We start from the raw sequence: 13,684 nt of genomic DNA, 5'->3' as shown, positions 1-13,684 counted from the left end.
CCTTTGCCATCTGCAGGGAATTTGAGCTAGGAATAAATCACAGCTCCCCGGCCACCACGATGTATTTGCAGGTCAAAATGTCTAATATCTGTGCCGTGATCTGAATGCCCTACCAATGTCAAAAAACTTACTGCTCCATCACACAGCTGTAGAAGCCACGACTCTTTAAAGTAATGTGATGCTGCTTTGCAGTTTTAATGCAGATGGGGCCTATGCTGTGTGTCGCCCTTTTCTTTTTGGAATAATTTTTTATTTCCTTTTAAAAACAAGGAACATATGAATAATAAATGATACAAACATGTAGACCGGGTCTTCTCATGTCATTTGTATATCTCAAAACTAGAGGAATAAATTTGCAGGAATGTCTATAACATATGGTTCATCATTAATGGTCAGTGTATGAGTTCTGGGTTCATGAATTGGTTTAAACTGGAACACAAAAACGGGAAACAGGAGAGAACAGAGAGCATTCAACATCACATAGCTGGTTGTCTATTCATGAGCTCTTCGTGGTTGTTGTACTTAGATTAAGATTAAGGAGAGCCAGTGTGGCGCAGTGGTTAAGAGCGGTGACTCGTAATCTGGTGAACCGGGTCCGCATGTCCGCTCCTCCACATGCAGAGGCTATTAATGTTAGTTTCTGAGGTAAAACGTGTCACTTTACAACTCTGCACCTGTCTTTCTGGATTATTCATGGTTTTCTGGATTTTGTGGGACCCAAACCCATTTTCTGTAGTATTTATATGTGTGGAGGTTGCCCTGGGTTGTTTGACCCTTGAAAAACGTAGCTTTTTTTCTCCTAGAAAAGACTCCACAAGATTCTCTGTTTAGAGTTTAAACGGAACACATTACATTACTTGTAATGTACTACTAAAAGACGTTTACATTTGCTTATATCTAGTATATCTATATATATTCTTTATTGATTTAGATTATTTCTACATTTATCCCATTCATTATTCAAGACAATAAGCTACACTCAAAAAACCAAAATAATTCAACATCAAATAATACTGCTACATTTGGTATGAAGAGTGAATTACAAGTGCTTCTATATATACGGGACTTTACAGACTTTTTCTGAGGCACATAGCAGCATAAAACAGGCAGCAGTTGCTCTCTCAGAAAACCTCTCTCTCACTCGACAGTTGAGAACAGACCTAACTGAAAAAAACGGCCTTCTGGAGTGACAGTCACCCTTTCCATAGCAACTTGGAGGCAACATTCACACACACAGTTGCTAGGGAAGTTGAGGTAATTTCTGTCAGGTTTGGGTTTCTGTTTTAGCCTCTGCCCGTTTTTTAAAGAGAAAACCAATGTTAGAGTTGGAGTGGATTTCATGACTGTGGCGACAAAAATCCGTCCTAGAAAAGAGCCAGACTTTCTGAACCTCTGGTTCTCAAAAATACGTCTGTGAATGCTGGTCGACAAAGGCCATGACCTCTGTAGAAAGACCTCACATCTTCTGTTCTTCCTCTTTCACAAATGTTCATTAGCATTGTTCAGTAATTGGGGGCTCCATTTCTTGCTGAGGATCTAATTAGTTTCTGTCTTTGTTGTAGGTGGTGATGAATTGGAAATGAATTATGGGGGACACCATGAGAAAATCCACACAGTGGAGAAGCCATATCAAAATTGGGAGTATGGAGAGAGCTCCAGTCAGAGTTCCCGTTCCCATCAAAGACCTCACAGTGGGAAGAAAGGCTATCAGTGCTCAGAATGTGGGAAGAGCTTCAGTCAGAGCATCCATCTCACTTCTCATCACAGAATTCATACAGGAGAGAAACCCCATCAGTGCTTGGAATGTGGAAAGAAGTTTTGTCAGAGTGGGGCTCTCACTTCCCACAAAAGAATTCATACTGGAGAGAAACCTTACCAGTGCTTGGAATGTGGAAAGAGCTTCAGTCAGAGCACCCATCTCACTTCCCACCAAAGAATTCATACAGGAGAGAAACCCTATCAGTGCTTTGAATGTGGAAAGAGCTTCAGCCAGAGCACCCATCTCATGTCCCATCAAATAATTCATACAGGGGAGAAACCCTATCAGTGCTTGGAATGTGGAAAGAGCTTCAGTTGGAAGGACAGTCTTGCTTCACATCAAAGAATTCATACAGGGGAGAAACCCTATCAGTGCTTGGAATGTGGAAATAGCTTCAGTCAGAGAACCCATCTCATTTCCCATCTCAGAATTCATACAGGGGAGAAACCCTATCAGTGCTTGGAATGTGGAAAGAGCTTCAGTCAGAGAACCCATCTCATTTCCCATCTCAGAATTCATACAGGGGAGAAACCCTATCAGTGCTTGGAATGTGGAAAGAATTTTCGTCTGAGTGGGGATCTCACTTTGCATCAAAGAATTCATACAGCGGAGAAACCCTATCAGTGCTTGGAATGTGGAAAGCGCTTCAGTCACAGCAGCAGTCTCACTTCCCATCACAGAATTCATACAGGGGAGAAACCATATCAGTGCTTGGAATGTGGAAAGCGCTTCAGTCACAGCAGCAGTCTCACTTCCCATGAAAGAATTCATTCAGGGGAGAAACCATATCAGTGCTTGGAATGTGGAAAGCGCTTCAGTCAGAGGCAGAGTCTCACTTCCCATGAAAGAATTCATACTGGAGAGAAACCCTATCAGTGCTTGGAATGTGGAAAGAGCTTCAGAAAGAGGGCAGGTCTCAACCGCCATCAAAGAACTCATACAGTGGTACCTTAGGTTAAGAACTTAATTTGTTCTGGAGGTTCATTCTTAACCTGAAACTGTTCTTAACCTGAAGCACCACTTTAGCTAACGGGGCCTCACGCTGCTGCCTCGCAATTTCTGTTCTCACCCTGAAGCAAAGTTCTTCTTTTTTTTTTTAATAAATTTTTATTGGTTTTCCACATGTAAAATAAAAACAAACAAAACACAATACACAAACATACAAACATATAAACATGTATAATTTCATAGTCTTATTTTCATACACCTTACTTCCTGGACTTCCCCATACCTCCCCTTTTCTGCATCCTTGTTTCAAATTTTTTCAGCAACTCCTCCAATTAACTAATTATTCAAATCAATTCTTTTAGTTTCTTCCTTAACTTATTAATTACAGCTGTAATTCTTTGTTTCCCATTTCCCTGACATCTTAACATTCCTCAATTCTACAACAATTTTTAAGATATATCTTAAATTTCTTCCAGTCTTCTTCCACTGTCTCTTTCCCCTGGTCTCGGATTCTGCCAGTCATCAACGCCAGTCCCATGTAGTCTATCACCTTCGTCTGCCATTCTTCCAAAGTGGGTAGTTCTTGTGTCTTCCAATACTTTGCTAAGAGGATCCTTGCTGCTGTTGTAGCGTACATAAAAAACGTCCTATCCTTCCTTGACACCAATTGGCCCACCATACCCAAGAGGAAAGCCTCTGGTTTCTTAGGAAAAGTCCTCCTGAAGCAAAGTTCTTAACCCGTGGTATTATTTCTGGGTTAGCGGAGTGTGTAACCTGAAGCGTCTGTAACCTGAAGTACCACTGTACTGAAGCATATTAGAAATGTTTAAACAGCTTCTCTTCCAAGAGGCGTCTAGCTTCCCTTGAAGAAATTCATGTGATTGAGCAGGTGGTTGCTGAAGAACTTCAGGCATGCCTGGAGGATGGGGACCATTTGGATCCCTTCCAATCGGGAATCAGGCCTCATATTGGGACTGAAACTGCCTTGGTTGTGCTGGTCGATGATCTCCGGCGTGCTAGGGACAACTGTGAAAGCTGTTTCCTGGTTCTGCTGGAGCTCTCAGTGGCCTTTGATACCATTGACCATGACATCCTTCTGGACTGTCTAGAGGAGCTGGGAGCTGAGGGTTATACAGTGGTTCCACTCCTTCCTCCTGGGCCATGTTCAGAAAGTGGTGGGGGGGATGAGTGTTCAGACCCCTGGGCTGTCACTTGTGGGGTGCCTCAGGGTTCCATCCTCTCCCCCATGCTTTTTAACATGTACATGAAGCTGCTGGGAGAGATCATCAGGGGGTTTGGGCTGGGTGTTCATCAGTATGCGGATGATACTTTTAAATCGGAACCAGTGAAAGCGATGAAGGTCCTGTGTGAGTGTCTGGAGGCGGTTGGAGGATGGATGGCAGGTAACTGATTGTGGTTGAATCCTGACAAGACAGAAGTGCTGTTCTTGGGTGACAGGGGGCGGGCTGGTGTTGAGAACTTGCTTGGGCTACTGCAACACATTCTATGTGGGGCTCCCTTTGAAGGTGACCTGGAAACTACAACTAATCCAGAATGCAGCAGCTAGATTGGTGACTGGGACTAGCTGCTGAGACCACATAACACCAGTTCTGAAAGACCTACATTGGCTCCCAGTACGTTTCTGGACACAATTCAAAGTATTGGTGCTTACCTTTAAAGCCCTTAACAGCCTAGGCCCAGTATACCTGAAGGAGTGTCTCCACCCCCATCCCTATGTCTGTACACTGAGGTCCAACTCCCAGGGTCTTCTGCTGGCTCCCTCACTGCGGGAAGTGAAGTTACAGGGCATTCTCTGTAGTTTCACCCGCCCTGTGGAATGCCCTCCTACCAGATGTCAAAGAAATAAACAACTATCTGACTTTGAGAAGACATCTCAAGGGAGCCCTGTTTAGGGAAGCTTTTAATATGTGATGAATTATTGTATTTCAATATTTTGCTGGAAGTCACCCAGAGTGGTTGGAGAAACCCAGCCAGACGGACGGGGTATAAATCAATTATTGTTATTGTTTTAAGGACTTTCCCATGCAATATGGGAATCCACATCCATCTGAAGTTCAGGAGCAGTTGGACAATCCCCAGATTCTGGGCATCTACATTTGGGGCCATCTGGTAGAAAAAGGGGAACTGGGTTTTATCTTGAAGAGTAGGAACAGTGTATCCATAACTTGCCCAGGATGCAAAGGGAGAGGTGAATGCTTTGCTGTGGTTCCAGGACAAATCTCAGACAGTTGACCAACTACAGTCCCACACACAAAGAACACAAAGAACAAGACAAAATGCTGACCGTGTAGAACGGGAGGAGGTCTTCTAGGAATGCCTCCAGACTCTCAATATTTTGTGGGACTGAATCACATCCCAGAATATTAGACTAGAGACTCAGCTACATTACTCAAAAAACTGTGTTTTGAATGCATTGTAAACAAGGAACATGGTTTTTAAAAGCAGTGGTGGGGTGGCATAGGGCATCTGACACCAGTGTTGAGTGCTCCTGCTTCCAGGTTCCATCCCACCCTCACCTTTGGGAGAGTCCAAAAAGGAAAGAATGAAAAGCCCATGACAGAGGCACAATTCCGTCTTAACACCAAACCAGCCATACCTGTGGGATTTTGTAGATGCTTGACACAGTTGACACATATCTAGAAATATCAGCTTCTGCATCTTCAAGAACAGCCAACAGGTTATTCCCTCTTCCCACTGTCATAGTTTGGAATGTCTGCGTGCCCAGTAGAGAGCCGGTCTAGCAGGGCAGCAGAAGTCCTCCTTGCATTAGAATAATGATCATAGATGACATAGCCGAGGGTGACATTGGATAAGAGCCTGGGGTCCTGATTGATTTCACAAATGGCAGCCAGGAAGGACAGGACATTTCAGAATTTCCCATGATAGCCACTGGAATGAAAAAGTGCCCTACATTGAATGAAAACGTTTCTAATTCTTTCTGCATCTAAACTCTCAGCTGTTTCCAGCACAGAAAATAAAACGAGTCCAGCCTGAGATGCTTAAATACCTTCCATTAGCGACCTATGGGAGAGAGCAAAGGCCCATCAGCCTCACTGAAGGTGGACTGACACCATAGTGAAACTGACCACAACTTTCACCATCATGAACATTTCATGAGATTGCGTTTCAGCTGTGTTTACAGCCAGCTGCATTATTTACCTCCTTGTAGGTTTGGATTTTTAAATGTCACTTTCCACAATCATAACATTCTCAAATGCAGCATACTCATTTTCAGTCAGGACTTCAGCATCAGCTGCTGCTGCACCTTCAACTGAGAAGCACCTAAGTTCATGGTCCTGGCATATGGGGGCAACTGGAACCTATGAAATCAGAGTGTGCCTCCAGACAGTCAATATTTTGCAGGAGGGATTCAAGCAGTTGTTCCCTTACCTTACCTTACCTTTCCTGCCCCGCCCTGGCCACAGTTATCCATGCAACGGCCAACTCCAGGCTTGACCACAGTAATTTGTTCTACTCGGGGCTGCCCTTGAAGCTGTTCCAGAAACTCCAGCGGCTGCAGAATGCTTCAGTGAGGCTCCTCATGGGGTCTCTGCCATGGGAGCATATTCACCCAGTGCTTTTCCAGCTGCACTGGCTCCCGGTGGAGTACAGGGTCGGATTTAAGGTGCTGCTTTTGACCTTTAAAGCCCTTCACGGCCTAGGACCCTCGTACCTACAGGACCGCCTCTGTATGGCCCACGGAGGACCTTAAGGTCCATAAATAGCAACACCCTAGAGGTCCTGGGCCCTAAGGAAGTTAGATTAGCTTCAACCAGAGCCAGGGCCTTTTCAACTATATTTTCAGCTCCTGGTGGAACGCTCTGCCTCATGAGACCAGGGCCCTGCAGGATCTGATTTCTTTCCACAGGGCGTGTAAGACAGAGTTGTTCTGCCTGGCCTTTGGCTTGGAGTCAATTTGATTCCCTCCCCCTCTTTCTTTTTCCTTTCTCCTCCTGTGATAAGGCTGCATTTTAAGGTTTTAATGTTGTATTTTTATCTTGTTTTTAAGTTGTATTCATTCAACTTGTTTTTAATATTGCTTGTTAGCTGCCCTGAGCTATTATTGCTTGTTAGCTGCCAAAAAAGTTGAAAAACATCTTCATGTATGCGACAACGGCCGCGAGAGTTCTGGTAGCACAAGGATGGAAGACTGAAGAAATCCTAACTAAAGAATTATGGCAAGAAAAATTGATGGATTATGCAGAACTGGCAAAATTGACTCATAAGCTACGGGACAAGGATAACTGACTTTAAGGATGAATGGGAACCTTTCACAAAGTATTTGAAGACGCAACAAAGCGAACTGGACTCTTTGGCAGGTTTTGAATAAACATCCACAATTTTTTATTTTTTTTTACTGATAATAATTAGCTAAACAGTTGGAGGATCTATACAACTCTGTAACATGCAGAAAATAGCATTATTGGAGAAACCAAAGACTGGAACTGAGGTAAGTCGGGTGGGGTGGGGGGATGGATTTTTGGAGGGGGGAGGAAAAATGGGGGGGGAATAAGGATATGTTTTTGGAAAATATGTTTTGTTATAACTTTGAATAAAAAAAATTGATTCCCTCCCCCTCTTTCTTTTTCCTTTCTCCTCCTGTGATGAGGCTGCATTTTAAGGTTTTAATGTTGTATTTTAATCTTGTTTTTAAGTTGTATTCATTCAACTTGTTTTTATTATTGCATTGGCTGGGGAGGGCGTGGTATAAATACATTATTATTATTATTATTATTATTATTATTATTATTATTATTATAGAGCACCACATAATCAAGTAAATCAGGATGAATGCTGAATCAGCAGGGTGTCTGGAGAAGCCTTGAATCAGGGGGAGAGCATTTTTTTTTTTGGTTGACTGATTCATTGACTGAATCAGAAGCAGGATGTCACCTCACGTTCCTCTCAAAAATGGGGTCCATTTTAGTGGACCCAAAGGAGAACTTTGGACAAATCCCTTGAGTTTTCATGAGAAGTAAAGGGAAGGGGAAGTGGGAAGAGTGATGTTGTGTCAGGTGTGGAGAGTTCTCTCCCTTTGCTAACATCACAGATAAGAAGTCCTTTTATTACAGCATCATGTTGCAAGCAGAAATACACAGCTCTCCGCAAGGAGGGCAGTTGGCTGCTCTAAATCCTCCTTCCTCCTTCCGTAGCATTTTAGGTGCCAATGGGAAGTTCCTCCCTCCCTCTGACTTCTTTGCTCTCTGATATGTTCAGACCTCCGAGTCTGTGGTGAGGGGGGTTCCCTACACTCTCAAGTGACATCTCAACTAGCTGCCCCCTCCCTTCGGGTTCCCTTGTCATTATCTCGTACCTGGGCCACTCCTCCCTCAGCTGTTCTGCTTCTGTCTCTCTCTCTACTTCTGAACACGCTGTGGACTGTCGGACTTGCGTTCGACCAAGCAACTCTTCCGGTCGAGTCTGTGATTAACGACCTGAGCCTTTGATGAGGCTCCAAGCACGTTACCCCATTACACAGAGTATCCAGCACGCAGGGAAGGAGCCAAGATAGTATGTGCTACATTGCAAAGAGCGTTTTATTTCTAACTACGAAGACAGAAAAGAAATATACATGCTCTCTCTGTGAAAGCAGAGAGCAACTGAACAGCAAAGGAACAGGAAACCAGTAAACATGACATCCGTCTCCCATCTTCCGTGAGACTTCCAACAGTATGGAATCTCTGGGATGCAAAACAGAGTCTTGTGACTCCAAGCACTGCACAGTGGCAACAAGCAGAAACTGACATGGACCAGGTTGGGGGGGTGTGACTTTTCCCCTCCATCTCTCCATCGGAGAGGAAACTAGTCTGCCATAGAATGCATTCCCCAGTCCTCGTCTTTAGACTATTCCCTGACATGTTGCGATCATTTGGGTTTCCCTTTTTTAAATTTTGATGCCGTCAATCATGGTATCCTCCTGAACTGACTTAGTGAGATGGGTGTCAGAGGCACCATATTACAGTGGTTCTGTTCATATCTTCAATGTCACGTCCAGAAAATAGCACTCAATGACTGCTCCTCACCCCCACCCCGGCATTTGTGCTATGGGGTGCTGGAAGGTACTGTTCTCTCCCCAGCGCTATATAAGATCTATAGTCTATTTTAAATCTATATGAAGTCATGGGGTGCGGTCCTGAGGAGTTTTGGAGCAAGGGACCACCAGTATGCCGATAACACACAGCTCTAGGGACATGGGTGGCACTGTGACCCACTGAGCTTCTTGGGCTTGCTGGTTGGAAGGTTGGCGGTTTGAATCCATGTGACAGTAGCCAGCTCCCATTGCTCTGTCCCAGCTCCTGCCAACCTAGCAGTTTGATTTTGTTTTTTAAATTTTTTTATTTGATTAAAATAAAGAAAGAAACATACAACAAAAAGCAATACAAGATTCAAATGCCAAAATTACGCTGAATCTCCTGACTTCCCCCCATCTCTTCCATAGGTCCTAGTGGTAATATCTGCAAATCAAACCTGCAAATCAAGACTGTCCAAATTTTGTCTTTCCAAATTGTCCATACTTTCCTTTAATTTACAAGTGTGGTTAAAATCCTGCTAATGTTTTAACCTGCTTACAATGGTCTTGCTTTCTGAGCTTCCCAGTTATTTTTGCCATTTCAGCATAGTCCATCAACTTGGTCTGCCATTCTTCTCTGCTCAGAGTTGTTTATTCCTTCCATCTCTGGGCTAGTAGCATCTGTGCAGCTGTTGTCGCATACATAAACAATCTTTTCTGGTCCTTTGGTATTTCGGTAACTGTAATTCCTAATAAGAAGGCTTCTGGTTTTTTAAACAAAAGTTATTTTAAACATTTTTTCCAATTCGTTATATATCATCTCCCAGAAATTTTAAAGTTACTTTTCACATCCACCACATATGATTAAAGGTACCTTCTTTTTCTTTACACTTCCAGCAGGTATTTGAACTCGTTCTGTTTGGAGCCAAATACCACCAGTACATCATTTTCATATAATTTTATGTCAGTGAACAACGTGCCATAAATTTCAAATCTGTTTTCCATAACCTCTCCCAATCTGCTATTTGTATATTGTGTCCCAAGTCCCAAGCTCTGGCTTCCATCACAGTGTCCCACTGCTCCAGAAGCGTTTTAGTCTTGTTGGCCACATGACCCGGAAAGTTGCCTGTGGATAAACACCTGATCCCTCGGCCTGATAGTGAGATGAGCGCCACTCCCCATAGTCGCATTTGACGAGACTGAACCATCCAGGGGTCTTTACACCTTTACATTAACACACAGCTCTCCTTCTTCATAAAAGGAGAGTCTCTGAAGGCTTGTGACCAGTGTCTGGATGCAGCAGTGGACTCAGTAAAGTCCAATAAACTGTTCAAATCCTGGAAAGTCCACTTACCTTTAATGGTCAGGCGGTGTTGCGGCCAACCAAGTCCACACCCGCAATTTGGTGCCCTGCTGGGGAGGGTTGCTGCCTGGCTGCGGATTGACCACTTGTGCCAGGCTTAGGTGCAGGCATTCCGCAGGGGGTGGGCCCAACTGGCCAATAGGCATTGCTTGGCCCCACTCCCGGGGGGATAACTTGGGGCCTGCCTGGGTCTCCTCCCCACTTTGTCGTTGGATCTCCCACCCTCCGCCCCCTTTTTCATATGTCTTATTTTCATACTAAGACCTTCCTATGAACATTGTCAGCCGCCATATTTGGGGCCTGGTGTCGGAACTCTGCAATACCGAGCTACTCCTCCTCGGACGTTCTTCCTCATCTCCAACGGTGATTAACAACCTAAGACTTTGATGAGGCTCTAAGAATGTTCTCATTCCGCAGAGTATACAAACATCAGCAGAAGGACGAGAAATATATGAGCTACATTCCTACGTTTTATTTCTATCTACGTAGGACAGAAAAGAATATTCATCTGCTGTCTGTGAAGGCAGAGAACCAACTGGAACAAAGAAACAGGAAACCAGTAATAACAACATTCGTCTCCCGTGAAACTTCCAACAGTCTGGAATGTAAACAGTCTTGTGACTCCAAAATCTGCACAGTGGCACAAACAGAAATCTAACAACTGGCAGGAATTTTTCCATTTGTCAACTTGGCCCTGGCCATTTGATTTTTTCCTTCCTCATAGCAATTCTCACAACTTTGTGATGTTAGGCACTGGGTAAGCCTTAGTCTTGGCTGGAGGGGAGGTTACAGCCTCTGTCCGCCCCTTCTTGGTTAAGGGTATCCTGTTAAAGGGATCTGTGAGGAGTTGCTTCTGTCCGGATGCCCAGGTGGGGGCTAGGGCCATAGCACTCCTCCAACAGGGACCCCTCGGTGGTTACCCCTACTTGATGTAGGTCATGGGGGGCGGGTGTGGATTACCCTTAGAATCACCCCCAGCAGGTGGACTGGGGTGGAATAAATGGCTATACGCAATGCCGATGCCAAACCATTCACATCTGTAATCAATAGAGTTGTGGCTCATTTGGACCCAATGTTATGCTCTTGTCTTGTCTGGTTTTTCATCACTTAGGGAGTGACAGGAACACAGGAGCTTGACACACAATTTGTAGGCTCTTTGGATGATTCCCACTTATAAAGGAGCAAGTGCATAGTTTAGGGGTACTCTTGGATACACCTTTGTCACTAGAGACCCACATGTCTTCTATGGCTGTTTGTGAACAGGAATAGCCTGACCACTGGAGCATTGGAAAACTTGGAGCTGGACTACTGCAATGCACTCTTTCTGGGGCTGCCCTGGGGTCTGGTGCAAAATCTCTAGTTGGTGCCAAATGATGTGGCCAGATTGTCCTTGCGAGCTTTTGGTCAAGAACATCTGGCACCACCACCCCCATTTGAAGGACTATCCACTTAAACCTATTTTCTGCTTCCTGCAACTTCCATTCCTGATCCACCAGAGGACCTCCTCTCTTATTCCATGACTACTAAGCTTACCCAGAAGCCACATTGTTGGAAGCTTTTTTGGAAGTCCAAGTGTTGTTTGTCTGTTTCTTTATTAAATTTCTACACCGCCCTTCACCCGATGATCTTAGGGTGGTTCACAGCATAAAAATACAGGATAAGACCAAAAAGTATATAATATAAACAAGAACAAAAACAAAACAAGAAACCTACAAAAAAATCTGCTGAATCGCCTCAGTCTTTACGTGAAATTTCCGTCCTTGTTCACCTCTCAAATTCATCAGAATAGCCCTATCCTGTGTTAGCATCAGTGCGGGGGGGGGGGGATTATGCCAGGGCTCACATACAATAGTTCAGGTAACTTCTAACTCTTAATCTTGGTATTTTCCACCAATCTTTGGCATTTGCATCTCGCAGTTTGGAGGCAGATCTTGGAGTTTTCGCAAACATGTTTTTCTTCAGCCCTGCAGTTGCAGGTGGAGCTGCATAAAGAGTTTAGGAACTTGCAGAGGTGGTACTACATCTCCATATAATTATCAAAATGATAGTGTGTGTTGTTTTTTTGCTTCCAAAGATCACATTTGAGTCCACTAAGCGTGATGTTATGGATCTGAGGCAGAAAGGTCTGGCAGATATATGCTTCCTGAGCCACCCAAAACTTGGGGGGGCTAAGATTTAGGACAGATGATAACTGTACCAGAATGAGGTTGGCTTGACTTCTCTCCACTTCACATGTGACCCCTCTGTAGGGCTCTGTTAGTAAGAAGAAAGTTACTGCATCTTGCAAGGACCACAACAAAAGACCTCTAATTCTTTGTAAGGTAGCAGTCATAAAGGAGGTGCTCGTTCCTGTGAGGAAAAAAGATGGTCCTCATTCTACTGCTTCTACTGCCTTATGGGGACTGTGGGAAACTGAAGACAAAATGCCTCTTGTCTTTGGAAAGGGATGAGATAGATTCACCTAATTATTTCAGGCCAGGAGACCACCTCATCAGTGGGGTCCTCTCTGCCACAAACGCTGTGTTTTATCCTCATATCTTTAGCCAGTGTCCTTCCACCAGCTCTTATTGGTAAGACGTTTTGTGGGGATGGATATTAAATATTAAAATATTATTAAAATAAAATATTAAGCTACAGCGGTGTGTTAAACATTAAAAGCTTCTCTAAACAGGGCTGCCTTCAGATGTCTTCTAAAAGTCTAGAAGTTGTTCTTCTCTTTGGCATCTGGTGGGAGGGTGTTCCACAGGGCAGGTGCCACTACCAAGAAGGCCCTCTGCCTGGTTCCCTTTAACTTGGCTTCTTGGAGTGAGGGAACCGCCAGAAGGCCCTCAGCACTGGACTTCAGTGTCCGGGCTGAACGATGGGGGTGGAGACGCTCTTTCAGGTATACTGTACCGAGGCAGTTTAGGGCTTAAACGTCAGCACCAATACTTTGAATATATTGAGTCCCACATCCTTCGCCCATTTTATCATAACGCAATTTACCTGGTCCTCTTTAGTGTCCCATTCCAAAAGCTTGTAAACGTACTGAGAACCAATGTAGATCTTTCAAGATTGGTGTTATGTGGTCTCAGCGGCCGCTCCCAGTCACCAGTCTAGCTGCCGCATTCTAGATTAGTTGTAGTTTCTGGGTCACCTTTAAAGGTAGTCCCACATAGAGCGCATTGCAGTAATCCAAGTGAGAGATAACTAGAGCGTGCACCACTCTGGCGAGACAGTCTGTGGGCAGGTAGGGTCTCAGCCTGCATACCAGGTGGAGCTGGTAGACAGCTGCCCTGGACACAGAATTGACCTGCGCCTTCACGGACATCTGTGAGTCCAAAATGACTCCCAGGCTGCACACCTGGTCCTCCAGGGACACAGTTACCCCATTCAGGACCAGGGAGTCCTCCACACCTGCCTGCCTCCTGTCCCCCCAAAACAGTACTTCTGTCTTGTCAGGATTCAGCCTCAATCTGTTAGCCGCCATCCAACCTCCATCTGCCTCCAGACACTCACACAGGAACTTCACTGCCTTCACTGGTTCTGATTTGAAAGAGAGGTAGAGCTGAATATTAGAGGTAGAACAGAAATATCACTTGGA

General features: G+C 44.5%; 1 protein-coding gene across 1 annotated transcript in view; it reads left to right on the top strand.

Annotated features, from left to right (window-relative positions):
• Positions 1–4,740, top strand: part of LOC144326660 (uncharacterized) — a 37,430-nt gene extending 32,690 nt beyond the window's left edge. The window contains exon 3 of the mRNA XM_077923338.1: positions 1,563–4,740. Within this exon, the coding sequence (XP_077779464.1) occupies positions 1,563–2,713 (1,151 nt within the window). The 3' untranslated portion in view covers positions 2,714–4,740. The remainder of the gene's footprint in view (positions 1–1,562) is intronic.
• The last annotated feature ends 8,944 nt before the right edge of the window (positions 4,741–13,684 follow it).

Source organism: Podarcis muralis, chromosome 2 (genome assembly GCF_964188315.1).
Source record: "Podarcis muralis chromosome 2, rPodMur119.hap1.1, whole genome shotgun sequence".
NCBI lineage: Eukaryota > Metazoa > Chordata > Lepidosauria > Squamata > Lacertidae > Podarcis > Podarcis muralis.
Note: the sequence above shows the minus strand (reverse complement) of the source record. Positions and strands in the feature narration are given on the sequence as shown.